This window comes from Dipodomys spectabilis, unplaced genomic scaffold (assembly GCF_019054845.1).
Source record: "Dipodomys spectabilis isolate Male_0828 unplaced genomic scaffold, ASM1905484v1 ptg000783l, whole genome shotgun sequence".
Classification (NCBI taxonomy): Eukaryota; Metazoa; Chordata; class Mammalia; order Rodentia; family Heteromyidae; genus Dipodomys; species Dipodomys spectabilis.
Window position 1 is genome coordinate 3560142 of NW_024871460.1, and position 15431 is coordinate 3575572.

At 39.9% G+C, this 15431-nt stretch overlaps 1 protein-coding gene across 3 annotated transcripts in view; it reads left to right on the top strand.

Moving 5' to 3' along the window:
• Atad2 (ATPase family AAA domain containing 2) overlaps nucleotides 1-1645 on the top strand; it is a 60169-nt gene extending 58524 nt beyond the window's left edge. For all 3 annotated transcript variants that reach the window (XM_042673084.1, XM_042673085.1, XM_042673086.1), the window contains exon 28: nucleotides 1337-1645. In XM_042673084.1, coding sequence (XP_042529018.1) covers nucleotides 1337-1381 — 45 coding nt within the window. In that variant the 3' untranslated portion in view covers nucleotides 1382-1645. The remainder of the gene's footprint in view (nucleotides 1-1336) is intronic.
• The last annotated feature ends 13786 nt before the right edge of the window (nucleotides 1646-15431 follow it).

A 15431-nucleotide genomic window follows, 5' to 3' on the forward strand; every position in this document is an offset into this window, starting at 1 on the left:
TGGATCATGAATTTTTCCTAGCTACATTGATTTTTCTTTATAATGAACAATGGAATTGCAGTTTCAATGAGCTTGTATGTGCTGGTAGGTTCTCTTAAACTCAAGGCCTCCCGTTCTTGCTTGGCTTTTTCTGCTCAAAGCTGGTGCTCTGCCTTTGAACCAAACCTCCACTTCTGGCTTTTTGCTGCTTAATTGGAGATGAGTCTCTAAGATTTGTCTTCTTGAATTGATTTTGAACTGTGATCCTTAGATTTCAACCTCCTAAGTGATGGAGACTAGAAACATGGGTCACTGGTACTCCCAACTCCTGAGAATTCTTTATTTTATATTTTTTTTGTTTTTTGTTTTTTTTGTCAGTCATGGGGCTTGAACTCTGGGTTTGGGCACTGTCCCTGTGCTCTTCAGCTCAAGGTGAGCACTCTACTGCTTGAACCACAGCACCACTTCCTATTTTATATATTTTAATGAAGATAATTAGCTCTTTTTAGATAGACTTGGGATTTTTTTTGTTTTTTTGTTTTGTCGTGGGGCTTGAACTCTGGGCTTGGGTGCTGTCCCTTGGCTCTTCAGCTCAAGGCTAGCGCTCTACCACTTGAGCCACAGCACCACTTCCGGTTTTCTAGTGGTTTAATAGAGATGAGTATCATAGACTTACTTTCCTGCCTGGGCTGGCTTTGAACTGTGATCCTCAGATCTCAGTCTCCTGAGTAGCTAGGATTACAGGTGTGAGCCATCCGTACCAAGCGACTTACTTGTTTTAAATACTTACAGGTGGTACTAGAGTATTAATTTTTAAAAATATGCATTAGCTGTATTCCATATGCATCTTACCAATGCCTGTAAAGCATAAAATTGTGTTTGTCATATGCCTATTAGAACATGATAAATACAGTATGTAATGTACGAGTGTAAAACTGTTGGTTGTAGCCGGGCGCTGGTGGCTCACACCTGTAATCCTAGCTACTCAGGAGGCTGAGATCTGAGGATCGCGGTTCAAAGCCAGCCCGGGCAGGAAAGACTCCTATCACCAATAAACCACCAGAAAACCGGAAGTGGCGCTGTAGCTCAAGTGGTAGAGCACTCACCTTGAGCTGAAGAGCTGAGAGATAGCACTCAGGCCCAGAGTTCAAACCCCACGACTGACAAAAAAAAAGAAAGAAAAAAACTGTTGGTTGTAAAGTATAAAATATTAATATATAAGAAACCAGTGAATTTGATTAGTTTACCTAGCCTTGATATCCTTAGGAGGGTTAATTTTTTTAGTAGCAATTAAATTGTTTTGTTTTTGCTTTTTTTCATATTGAAACTTACTATTTTTTTCCTACCCTTTACATAGAAAATGGAGCAAGAGATAAAAAGCTTCAGTTCTTCCAGATCATGATGTCATTGTAACTAGCAAGTACTTTTTCTATTAAGTTCATATTTAATTTACTTCTGACAAGTCCACGTAACTGATGCAAGATAAAATCCTGCATCTTCCAGCAAAAATTAAAATAGTAAAACAAAAGTATTTAAACTCTCCTGATATTTATGTACATGTGTAAGATAACTGACAAATATTGGAAATTTGTTTGAATTGTAATAATAGTAATAGTTGAAGTTTGAACAGCTCCAGTAAAGCTATTTGGATAACGAATGTTTTGTGGCACTTAAGGATAATTAGCAACATGAAAATTTTTTTGTATTAAGCACTTTTGATTTTACCCTTCCTAAACATAGGTTTGGCCTGAGGGTGTAGCTTAGAGTAGAGTAGTTATCTAGCATGTGTAAAGTCCTGGGTTTGATCCAGGACCTCAAAAAAAGAAAGAGAACACAACAAATGTTATTATACCTCTGCTATTCTCTTTGTCTTCTACCTTATCCAACCTACCTTTCACTTCTGGTCCCTGTTCACTTACAAACCAGAATTCAAGTTATGACTAGTAAAAGGGCTGTTGCTCCATAGTTCTGTATTTGAATATTGGAATATTTTTAGATAAACATTTTTTGTCATTGTAATTGGGATTAATAAATACTTTGAGCCAGGCACAGGTAGCTCACCACTGTAATCCTATCTACTCAGGAGGCTGAGATCTAAGGATCTGGTTCAAAGCCAGCCCGGGCAGGAAAGTCCATGAGACTTTATTTCCAATAAACTCAGAAAAAGTGAGAAGTGGCACTATGGCTCAAGTGGTAGAGCACTAGCCTTGAACAAAAAGAAGCTCAGGGACAGTGCCTAGGCCTTGATTTCAAGCCTTAGTATCAGCAAAGAAAAAAAAGACTTTAAATGTCTGCCTTTTATAATTATATGTACAACATATATTAATAACTGCCTTGTTTTAATAGCCAAAATTTTTAAATTTGAAGACTAAATTTTATAGTTGTATTTTTGTACACAGATATGAATATGTGAATTTTGTATTACTGATGCCAAAAATACATTACCTTTTTAAAGCTTAAATCATTCACTTCCATATATCTTGTTAGGAGGTAGGGGGAGAATTCTAGAGTTAGTTTTTAAAATAACTTCTGTTGGAATCTTTGAGGAGAATAGGGAACATTAAAGGAGAAGCTGAGGGATTAGGGGTGGGAGAGGTACTAGGGACTGGACTTTAAGATCTCATGTATGCTACACATGACCTCTACCATTGAGCTACACCCTCACCCAAGACTTTGGATTTTACTATAATTTGAATTAAGCTGTTTTTGTTGTTGTTGTTTTTATCTAGATACTTAAAATCTAGAACTTTGGATCCCTTATTTAGCAAATGCTGCCTTGCATAATCCAGAAGCAATGCTAGTCACTGCAAACATTGAAGTATGTGTATGTTGCTGGAGATAAACATACATACTCACTTATTGGTTTAAGTTATTTTTCAGATTCAGATGAATCTTTGATAAGAATTTCATTTTGTATGTATAGCTTGTATAATAAAATTTAGACATGAAGACTCAAATTTATTTCTTCAGTTTTTCAAAATGTATTGAAGATTATAGTAAAGAACAAGTACAACAGCTGTTCATATAATATATGCATAATTTCCATTGCTATTGACTAGCCAGGTATGGTGGTACATCCTATATATAGTCCCAGCTATTCAGGAAGCTGAAACAAGAAGATCCATTAAATCCTATAATTTGAGATCAGACTGGGTAACATAGTAAAACCTGCCTCAAAATAAACTGTTGTTGACACTGGAATGTTTTCAATGGTACATGTTCTTTAACTACAGAGACTAAAGTGCTTCTTACCCTTTCTGTAACATACTCCATAAACTCTGAAAGTGATACATCTATATATGTCTGTGTAGAGTGTGTAAAACATGTTAAAATTACAGAGTTGGAAGATTTTTTTCTCATTTTTAGCTAAGAGTCATCCAAATTGGGGAAAAAGTAAAAATATCTTTCATCACAAATTACATGAACTCATGAAGATCATTAAAAATGTGTACACATAGCTGGGCCCTGGTGGCTTACGCCTGTAAGTCTAACTATTCAAGAGGCTATGATCTGAGGATCACAGTTAAAAGCCAACCCAGGCATGAAAGGCCATGAGACTCTTACTTCCAATAAACCACAAAAAAACAGAAGTGGAGCTATGGTACAAGTGGTAGAGCCAGCCTTGAACATAAAAGTTCAGGGACACTGCCCAGACCCAGAGTTCAAGCCCCAGGACCAATGAGGAAAAAATACACACATGCACACACAACCTACCAGAGCCATTTTTCAGAAGAATATCACACTTTATATATGTTTGACTTTTTATCCAGCTGCAGAATTTGTTAAATTGCTGTAGGATTAAAAAGTCAAGCACTTAAAAAGTGATATTTTTATGCATTAGCAATGAGCAATTTGAAAAGTAAGTTAAACACACCATTCCATTTGTAATGCTTTCTGTTGTTATGACAAAATGAAAATAAGATTTTTAGAGGTTTCAGACCATGGCTGACTCCACACTTAGGACTTATAACAAGGCAGAAACAGGAGGAAGGAGAAGCTGCTTGCCTTATGGCAGCCAGAATGTAGAGATAAACTCAGAATGGCCATGTCCTCATTTGGAGACTTAGCCACAAAGCTACACTAATGAAAGTAGTGTGGTACAGGCACAAGGACAGACATAAACATCCACGTGCTTTGCACATGCCAAACAAACCCTCTAAAACACTTGAGCCATGTCCTCATACAGGAGACAGGTTTTTAATTTTTATTGTAAAGGTGATGGTGATGTACAGAGGGGCTACCATTATGTAAGTCAAGTAATGAGTACATTTCTTTTTGAACAGTGTCACCTCTTTCCTCATTTTCTCCCCAGTTTTCTTTCTCCTGACCCCCTCCCCTCACAAGTTGTATAGTTCATTTTCAACAGTCTAAGTATCACTAAGCAGATAAACTTACATACATTAAATCAAAAGCAGTGACAGGGAAAAAAGGTAAAATAACAAAAACCCTTTTTCACTTCTTGGAATTCATTTTGATAAACATCATTTTATTTGATCATATGCACATTAAGCCTTTGTGAACCTCTCCTGAGAATATCCTCCTTTGGTCTCACAGTATAAATGTTTGGAGTCCTGTTTAATTTATTGTGCCTAAGTGTAGTTTTTTGTCTCGCCCTCCATTGTAGATTTGTAGACACATTCTAATTACTACAAATGAGGGAAAACAGGCAACCTCTGTTTCTTTGGGTCTGGCTTATTTTGCTTAATACAATTTTTTCCAAGTCTTAACCATTTCCTTATGGATGAGGCGATATCATTTTTTCTGATGGAGGTGTAAAATTCCATTGTATATATATACCACATTTTCTTTTTTTGGGGGGGGCGGTGTCTGGTCGTGGGGCCTGAACTTTGGGCCTGGGCACTATCCCTCAGCTCTTCAGCTCAAGGCTAGTGCTCTACTACCTGAGCCACAGCGTCACTTCCGGCTTTTTTTCTTTTTGCTTATGTGGTGCTGTGGAATCAAACCCAGGGCCTCAGGCATGCAAGGCAAGCGCTCTACCACTGAGCCACTTTCCCAGCCCTATACCAGATTTTCTTAACGCATTCATCCACTGAGGATCATCTGGGTTGATCCCATATCTTGGCTATGGTGAACAATGCTGCAGTGAACATGGTTGTGCCTGGTAGCCTTAGTGTGGCCTGGTTTGTGGTCAGTTGGATAAATGCCCAGGAGTGGAATTGCTGGGTCATATGTTTAGTCTTTTGAGAAACCTTCATACTGTTTTTCAGAGTGGTTGAACAACTACATTTCCATCAACAGTGTAGTGGTGGTCCCTTTTCTCCACATCATTACCAGCATCTATTATTGAGTTTTCTTGATAAGGGCCATTCTAACTGGGGTGAGGCGGAATCTCAATATTGTCCTGATTGGCATTTCGTTTATGGCTAGAGATGTTGGACATTTCATGTGGGATACAGTATTTTTGATGCTTAAGATCTCTAAAAAGCCTTACTTAGTATGCTGCTTATAGGTAATGAAAGCTGATAAGGAGCTACTAGATGCTTGAGCACACAAGTGTATGATCAAATGTTATTTGACAAGAATTTTCTTTGGAAGACCTAGCGAAATAAAGGCCTGGAAAGTCAGAGGGTGGCAAATGAAGGCATTTTTAAAGGAAAGCTTAAGACGTGCTTTTGAAGATGCAGTACACATTAAGGTAATTCCACAATTGAGGACAGGCTCTCAGGGATCACTAGGGACAATGACAGTAATAGAGAAAAGTTGCCATTTTCAGGCTTATGTTGAATACAGTTGGGAACGTCTGGGAGTCGGGCAATATAGGCATGCTGAGGGAGCAGCAGGGACTGTAGTCTACAAATCAGATTTTACACATAACCTTTGTATGTGTACAAATGACCCTCCCCTTTTCCTAATCCCTGAAACCTGTGGGGGTTTCTTTACACAACAAAAGAGGGGAGGTCATTTTAGATAAAATTAAGGATGTTGGGGCTGAGAGGTCATTTTAGATAAAATTAAGGATGTTGGGGCTGGGAAGGTGGCTCAGTGGTAGAGTGCTTGCCTTGCATGCATGAGGCCCTGGGTTCCATTCCTTAGCACAACATAAGCAGAAAAAGTGGTACTGTGGCTCAAGTGGTAGAGCACTAGCCTTGAGCTGAAGAGCTGAGGGGCAGCGCCCAGGCCCAGAGTTCAGGCACCATGAGTGGCAAAAAAAATAAAAAATAAAAATTAAGGATGTTGAGTTGGGAGGTTACCCTGGATTATTCTTGCAGATCCTAAATGCAGTCACATGGACCTTTATAAGAGTTAAGCAGAGGAAGCTTTTACACAGAAGGTAGGACAAACAGATTAATATTGTGGCTCCCAAACCCAGAAATGCCAGCAAGAAGCCATCAAAAATGAAGTAAGAAATGATTCTCCCCTGGGTCCTCCAGGGGAGTTCAGCCCTGTAATTGCTGTGATTGGGAACTAATATTGATTTTAGGTTTCTGGTCTCTTGAACTACTGAGAGAATGATTTTCTGTTGTTCAAAACCACTGACTGGTAGTTGGGCAACATCCAGTGAAAACAATGCTGGTTAATACAATCTTAACCAGGTACTGGTCAGTGGTTCATGCCTATACTCAAGAAGCTGACATCTGAGGATCATGGTTCAACTGGTCTCCAATTAACCAGCAAAAAAAGCTGGAGGCATGACTCAAATGCCATAAGTCCAAATCTGGGACAGCACATGAAGCCCTGATTTCAAGCCCCAGTACTACACACACAAAGAACAATGGAATATACCAACAGGAAATTTGGTGGTATTATAAATGTAATGCATTTTCTACCCTCTTGAATTTTTCAGACTAAGGTCCTGAAAGACTTCCTTGATTTCCCAGGCTCAGTATTACTATGCTGCTGGTGGTAGAGCCATAAGCCACCAACCTGAGAACCAGAACAGTAAGTCTGTTTCTAAAGCCCAGAGCAGTAGGCCCCCAGCTCTCAGGGTTAGGAGCAATAAGCTGAGTCTACCAGTCTAGCCACTAGGCTTGGTCACTCAAGTGTCTAGACTACCAACCCTGGTAAAGCTTTTATTTTCCTACTCACAATTCCTATATTGATAGGACAGAAGGGCCCTAGGCAGATAGTTGACAAAGCTATGAAAGAATAAGCTTTTGGTTTGAGCTGCTTATAGTTAATTGTTTATATATTGTTACATATTGAGCATCCTAGTGATACTGAAATTCATCTAATAGCAAAATCTAAGCTTTGCTAGCAAAAAGATTGCAGGAAGGACTACAAGATTGGGGATTCTGCTCTTTACTGGCTCTGGGCACAAGTACAAAACAAATAACTGCATAAATGGTGATGAAAAGGTACTAGCCATCCATTCAATTGTTAAGAAACAACTGGGTTTTATTTGGCTAAGAGTCTTAGGTTGCAAGTAACAGGAAAGCACATTTTTGTAAGGATATGAATTACCTCATGGGTAGTTGGAAAAATCAGTGGAAGAGAACCCTGGCAGGAGTTCTTAAAATAGTTGCCTCTAAGTGTGATTCAGCAAAGCCGAACCATCCAGCCGTAGTGATTATCTAATCTAAATTTTGAAGTCTCTTCTCCCCACCAAGAAGACTGGATTCTTCCTGATGTCTACCCTAACTGTCCAGAGGCCAGGACTGTATACTATAGACATGACAGTTTGTGATTCACATTGTAACAAAATGTTTGTCCCACAACCAACCCAAGCCTTGTCTGTTGTAAGGGAACAAAACCACCCCATATGGACTGACATGAGCCTGTCTTGACATTCATTTTACAAATAAAGGAACTATGGCTTAGATGGAGTCATTTCCTGAATTCCACACATAAGTAGTTGGAAGTAGGGTTCAAGCTAGGTCTGTGAAACCACCACATCCCTTGCAGCTACCTTCCTCCTGTCTTTGGCATTCCACGTTTACTGTGGGCCAATGGTCATCTGCAAGCATGTGCAGCCTGCCACCTAATGGGCTGGTGCTGCAAATGATGGGATCTCCACCCCTATGATGCCTGCTGGACAGACAAGAAGCAGTGAACAGTGCCATTAAGCTGTATTCTGAATTGTAGATTCCCCATTGAAGCAGAAGCCATGTTTGGATTTCCCCTGGGTTCTCTCCTGCCTCCCTGCTGCCCTGTAGGGACAGTTACCAAACAAACCACTTACTCTCACGGTCATTTCTTCGAGTTTACTTGAGGGGAAGCCCAACCTATGATCCTCCCTCCCTTTATAAAAATTGAACTGCTTTAATTGCAGCTCTTTTTATTAGGTTTCTCAGTTATTGAACCTCACGAACCACCATTAATTCCTTCAATAGCTTATGGTGATTACATTACCCTTGTCTTTTTTAACTTCTTCCCATTATAAAGATTGTTTTATTTTTGCAGAAATGCTGTGTTTTTAGTGTGTGTGTGTGTGTAAGCAGAAAATTTGTTTGGGCTATGTAATCTTGGTGTGCAAAGGTTGGAAATGAAATCACTACATTTTGAGCAGTTAGCTCTGCCAACATCTAAGCTCTGGCTTAGAGTCAGGGAACAGCACTTAACATGCAGTGAGAGGCTCTTGGAATACTTCTCCCTTCCAAGCACACACCGAATCAAAAAATTTAATTGTCCAAAAGATACAGGACTAAGACACTTCATGGAGCAAAGACAGCCAGACCTGGTATCCCGGACATGTGGACATTGTGATCTGCAAGCATTGATTTCAAAGGCCATTGAACTTCAAATGGCTTGAAGGTTGACTTGGGGCAAGGAAAACAAGGGGTTCATGGCAATAGATAATGTATTCATGAAATAATTTGGAAACTGATTACGTGTGATGAATCCTAATTATAGCTATTTACTGTTGTGAATTATTTAGGAAAATCAGAATCTTCAAAATAAAGACCAGCTTTTGCTTTCATTATTTTAGAAGGAAAATGAGTTACTACCCAATCTTAGGTTCTGCAATTATTTTTCCTCATTCAGTTTCCATGTTTTTATATTTAGGATCACAGCATATGTGTCTTCTCTGTTTCTTCTTTAAAAATGTTTTCCCCAAACTCTTACCCAACCCTACTAGGAAAAAAATGTAAATTACCACCATCACTGAAATGAACCCCCTGGTTTCTTCTAAACCTTCACCCCACAGCTGTGGTGTGAAATGAAATCACTACAATGCCAGCCAGCTGAAAATGTCTATCCAAAAAGAGAGTTTCCTAATATCATTAGACCAAATAACCTTGCAGAAGAAGGGGGAGAAATAACCTAACATTTTCTTTCATCTAAAAATAGCAACCTGCAAACACACTAAAATGCTAACAGTGGCTAGCAAGGAGAAAACACAGATCGATTCTTTCCTCTATTTTTAAGTTTCTGCAGTGAGTGATAATCTCCTCTGGTAGTAAAACATTTTACAGACGATAAAAATTACTTTCCTAGCTATAAAAATTAATTGTATAGCTACAGAATTTGAAATACCTAGAGGGAGGCTACAAAAAGTAGCATTATGCATCTAAACTGAAGAAAATAATTTTTGTTGCTCCTCAAGTGTTGAGGCATTTTTCAAGAAAGTTGTTACAAGTCTGCACATCTTTCTGTATAATCACAAGGCTTTTAACCATTGTCTATGCGTGTAAGCATATTACTTGCTATAAACTGCATACCTTTCATCAGCTATAAAACAGGAAAGAAATATGTGTCTATATTACAAATTGAGAAATTATCTCACTGAGGTCCAAGCTAGTTAGTCAATATTTTCAGTGTATAACAAAGTGATGACCAAAAAAATGAACACTAACAAATTATTAGGATACGTTAGAACCATTTGTATTTGCTGAATATGTCTCTATATATATATATATAGCCATATATTACTATTGAAGATGTGTGCAATGAATTCTGTGAAATTTGTTGTTGCCACTCCCCTCCCCAAAACAGTAGTTTATAATACAAACAGGTCAAATGGCATTACGTCTAAGGAAATCTCCAAAGTGTCACAATGCTTTGATTTGTCTGTATCATCACAGAAGGATGGACTGTAGGCTGTGAAGCCTGTCATCCTACTACTTGGGAAGTAAAAATAGGAGAACTGCAGTGCAGGCTTGTCTGGGCATAAATATGACACCCTATTTGAAAAATAACTAAAGCGTAAAAGGCTGGGGGCATGACTCAAGTAGTGGAGCACCTGGTTAACAAGGATAGGCTCTGAGTTCAAAGCCAAGTACTGTCAAAGGGGCAGGGGCGGGGAGAGGAAGAAAGGAAAAGAAGAGGCTTCCTGAAGGGGTAGGGGGCAGCTTTGGATGCTGAACTGAGCTAATTTGAATGGGTACCTGTACCTCCCACTGAGCAGAATGTCAGCTGAGATAGACAAATTCAAGAGTGAGGGAATGGGTCTACATCCCTCCCCAAGGAAACATAAGAAAAGCAGTCCAGCCTCACTTCCCACCCATGCAAATGTATCACTTTAGGACTGGAGAGACCTTACAAACACATCATCAACATGGCTCATGTTCTCTGAGAAACAGGATAAGCTATATACTTAAAATGGGACATAACAACTGGATCATCTTCATTTTACAGAGGAGTAAAAGTAGGTGGAGATAGGTAAAAAACAAAATCTGCCTTTGGTGACACCGTGTGGGAAATTCAATGACAACAATAGCACAGTCAACTTTAGCAGCTGCTCTCAAGAGGTGGAATTTGGGCTAGCTTTATGACTGGCTTAGCCAATAGAATTGTAGCAGAAATGACAGCATGCTAGACCTGAGCTTCAAGAAGTTTTTAAGGCTCTTCCTCAATTTCTTGGAATCCTGTGGCTGCATAAAAATGCACCTGTGCTAGTCTGCTGGAAGATGGAAGACACTTGAGAAAGTTACCCCTGTGACCCACAGGCAGCCTGCCACTGCAGCAAGGACTACGGCTATCCTAGATGAGCCAGTTCCTAGATCCACAAATGAAAGTATCTTGGACCAGGCAGCCCACAGATAATCCACCTACTAACCACAAATGCGAAGCAAGTCTAACTAAGACCAGCCAATCATGATTCAGATGAGTAGACCCAGCTGACCTGCTGATGCGTGAGCTAAAGAACTGCTTAGTCTTTTAAGCTGCTGGAGTTGGATTTGTTATGTAGAAAACAGTTTGATAGACTTAACATGTGGCAGAAGAATTGGAGCTTCAACAGTAATACTTAACTTTAATACCAGAGATGTCTTCAGATTCCATCTACACTGTAGTTTGGTTAATACAATGCCTTTTGTCCTAAAAACTGTTTAAAGCATTTTTATTATTAAGTTGTAGGATTGACCAGGGTGGATTAAAACCCAGCATATTCACCTTGGACAGGTGAATATGCAAACCTCAGTAAACAATATCAGCAACTTCACAAACATAGCAAGAGGATGAATGATACAGGTCACCCAAAGTGCCCTGAGGTTAATGAGTGAGTGGTCTTCAGGGGGTAAGACATGCTTCTTGAGGGGCTGGGAAGGTGGCTCAGTGGTAGAATGCTTGCCTTGCATGCATGAGGTTGGGAACCCAACCTCAACACCACATAAGCAGAAAAAGCCAGAGGTGGCACTGTGGCTCAAGTGGTAGAGGACTAGCCTTGAGCTGAAGAGCTGAGGGACAGTGCCCAGGCCCAGAGTTCAAGCCCCACAACCAGCAAAAAAAAAAAAAAAAAAAATGCTTCTTGACTTCCACAGCATTTCCTTCCCAGTGTAGATGCCCATGCTTTAGGATGGATAACTCAGCTCAGAGATACTGACTTATTGTAGGGTGTAACTTTTCCTTAAGTCTACAAGAATGCAATTAAGTTTTCTTCCAACTATTGGTTTAGACCAGAATTTCTCAACGTGGTCTGCAGGTCATTTATAGAAAGGTTACCAGGCGCATGTCAAATGCATATTTACCACCTCTTTCCAGATCCACCAAATTGGATCTCTCAGAAGTGGGAAGGGTCTATTTTAAAATAAAGATCCAAGCCAAGTGCAAGTTATTCAGAAGGCTGAGATCTGAGGGTTGTGGTTCAAAGCCAGCCCAAGCAGGAAAGTCCATAAGACTTTTTTCCCCAGTCCTGGGACTTTAACTCAGGGCCTTTGCTCTGACCTGAGCCTTTCTGTGCTCGAGGGAGCTCTATCACTTGAGCCACAGTGCCACTTCCAGCTTTTTCTGAATAATTTATTGGAGATAAGAGTCTCATGGACTTTCTTGCCTGGGCTGGCTTTGAACCATGATCCTCAGATCTCAGCCTCCTTAGTAGCTAGGATTATAGGTGTGAGCCACTGGTACCTGGCTCCATGAGACAATTAACCACGGAAAAATTGGAAATGACTCTGTGGCTCAAGTGGTATAACACTAGCCTTGAACACAATAGGTCAGGGACCGCGTCCTGGCCCTGAATTAAAGACCCAGGCCCAGCACAAAAAATAAAAATAATTTAAAATTCCGCAGTAATTTTCAGGTACATTAAAGTTTAAAGACTACTACTTAGATTTCCTCTGTTAGGCCTTTGAAACAGAGTTAATCATTGTATTTTCCCACTCCAGTATTGCATCCTCGTTGTGTGCTGCCTAGAGTTGTGCAGACTAAAGCTCTAATTAATTAATTAACTAACTAGTTTTCCGGACCTCACAATGTTCATATAGACACTAAACTTTTGAGCAAAAATTGAGTTACATACCAATGAATGAACCAACCTAAGGGCCATCACAATTAAAAGATAAGGTTTATCGAAATCAAACTATTTCTTGTTTGGAGGTGGTATGGACAACTGCAATCCCAGCTTCTCCCAGCTACTCAGGAGGCAGAAGGCGGAGGAGGGTAAATTTGAGGATAGCTCAGTAATCACTAGCATGGCTGTATCTCAAAACCAAAATACAAAACAATAGAAAAGTATAGCTTAAGCGTCAAAGTGCTTGCTAGAGACCCTGGGTTCAATCTCCAACATTCTCCAAAACAAAAGTTACTCCTTGAATCATATTGGGAAATCAGTTACTCCTTTTTTTTTTTTTTTTTAATCCTCGAATCTTATATATGTGTTCCTATGGTACATATAGAAAGAGGGGAGGAATGTGAAGAGAGTGTTTTACAGGTACCAAGAACATTGATTTTTTATTTTTTATTTTTTTGGTTGGTCATGGGGCCTGAACTCTGGGCCTGAGCACTGTCCCTCAGCTCTTCAGCTCAAGGCTAGCATTCTACCACTTGAGCCACAGCGCCACTTCTGACTTCTTTTTTCTTATGTGGTGCTGAAGGAATCGAACCCAGGGCCTCATGCATGCATGCACTCTACCACTGAGCCACCTTCCCAGCCCCAACATTGTTTTGTTGTTGTTGTTGTTATTATCAATAATGTTATTATTTTCACATAGCAAGTGCTAGCAGGAATAGGAAAGGACTTGACCTGAAATTGACTTTGAAAGTTTGTTCAGTTGAGCTCCCTTTAGCAGGAACATTTTTGTTCACTGTCTGAAGTAGCCATTAGAGAAAAATGTGGCCCCTTTCCTCCAAGGCTAAATTCTCGGCTCCCCTAACTACAGGTAGAATCCAAAGTGTCTTAGTTTGATGTCTTTTTTGGCTGATCGGTTTCATGGTGTCATATTTTTTTTAACTATTTTTTTTTCTTTTTTGGTACTGGGGATCGAACCCAGAACGTTGCACTTGCTAGGCAAGCACTTTGCCACTGAGCTAAATCCCAGCCCAATGGTGTCATATTTTTAAAAGGACTTTTCCACACAAAGTGGGGGGAAGGAAAAATAATAGCAAAAGAAATTTCAACAAAAAGTGCTGTTGGAAGCCTTTCCTCAGATGATGTTGGCACTTAGAACTTTTTACTCAAAGCTCTTCATTTCCTGCAAATATTTTTTTTCACAGTTCCAAAGGTGGAAGAGGCTCTGAAAAGCAAAAAGTACTGGGCTTTTTTTTCCTTTCCTTTTTTTTTTTTTTTGGTCCAGTCATGGGGCCTGAACTCTGGGCCTGGGCGCTGTCCCTCAGCTCTTCAGCTCAAGGAGAGCACTCTACCACTTGAGCCACAGCGCCACTCCCGGCTTTTTTCTTTTTGCATATGGGGTGCTGAGGAATCGAACCCAGGGCCTCAGGCATGCAAGGCAAGCGTTCTACCACTGAGCCACCTTCCCAGCCCCCTCCTTTTTTTTTTTTTTTGCCAAGAGTGAAGCTTAAACTCAGAGCTAAGTCTTCTTACTTAGCTTTTTCACCCAATGTTGGTGCTCTACCACTTGAGCTACTCCTCCGTTTTTGGCTTTTTTTGTGGTTAATTGTAGATAAGAGTGACAGACTTTTCTGCTTGGGCTAGCTTCAATCCATGATCCTCAGATCTCAGCCTCAGTACTTGGCCTCAGTAAATGCTGTGCTGTGCTTTTTAAAACCTGTTTACTTCTGTGTCTTAACTGCACTGAAGTTTTCCATACCCGGCTGTGTATGACAAGCTGCAAAGCATACATAATAAAACTAGACTTCTAATTATGCCAATTGATGGGTAAAAACTTACTTCTGGGTCCAAACAGCTGTTAAAATCCATCATATTTACAATTTTTATAAATGAATTTATTTTAATAAAAACAAGTTACTCTGTGAGCATGATCTCTAAACAGATTTATGTGAGCTGACACAATCTGCTATGCTAAACATATATGCATATTGCTTAAGTCTGCAACCTTTTTTTTTTGTAAAGTGGTGTTAACAGTCTTGCTTTGTGCAAGGATATCAAATAATTGGCAGCACTTGGGTTCAGGACACTGTTCTTAGCACTGTGCTATTGAAATTGTTTTCCTGGACAGAGCTGCCTTGTGGGTGTGACCCTAAATTGAGAGGATTCTGGGTTGCTGGCATTGGGCAGTGAAGCAGGCAAACAGCTTACAGAGAGATGTCTATAAACTGGTGCTAAAGAGGAGTTAGAAAAGGAAGATAGGGAGAGAGGAGCGGGAGGGAGCAGGGAAGATGACAGGAAGAAGGAAGAGAAGGGAGGGAAGAGAAAGGGGAAAGACGGGGAGGGAGGGAGGCAGAGAGAGAGGCAATACACACAGACAAACACATAGAAGCATAAACAGAAACACAGAAAAAAACACATACAGAAACTCACACAGAGAGAAACATGCAGAGAGAAACACATACACATAGAAATACACTGAGAGACACTCTACATTTCCATATCCCTAAGGCCCTCCGTTTCTCCGTTGATGCCTTCTTACCTTTTATTTTGATACATCTTTGATACATTTTTATTTTTATGTTCATGGCTAAAGGACCACTAGCCCATAAGCCGGCAGACAGGAATATAGTCTGGTCTTCTGGGTCCACCAGGTCTACATTGATGATTCAACCAACTGTGCATCAGAAATGTTGGGGGGGGAGGAATTTCGTTTGTACTGAACATGTGTTCACTTCTTTCTTGTTAGTCCCTAAAAAAAAAAATCCTTCAACCAACTATTTACATTCCATTTACTTTTCATTAGGTATCACAATAACCTATACAGATG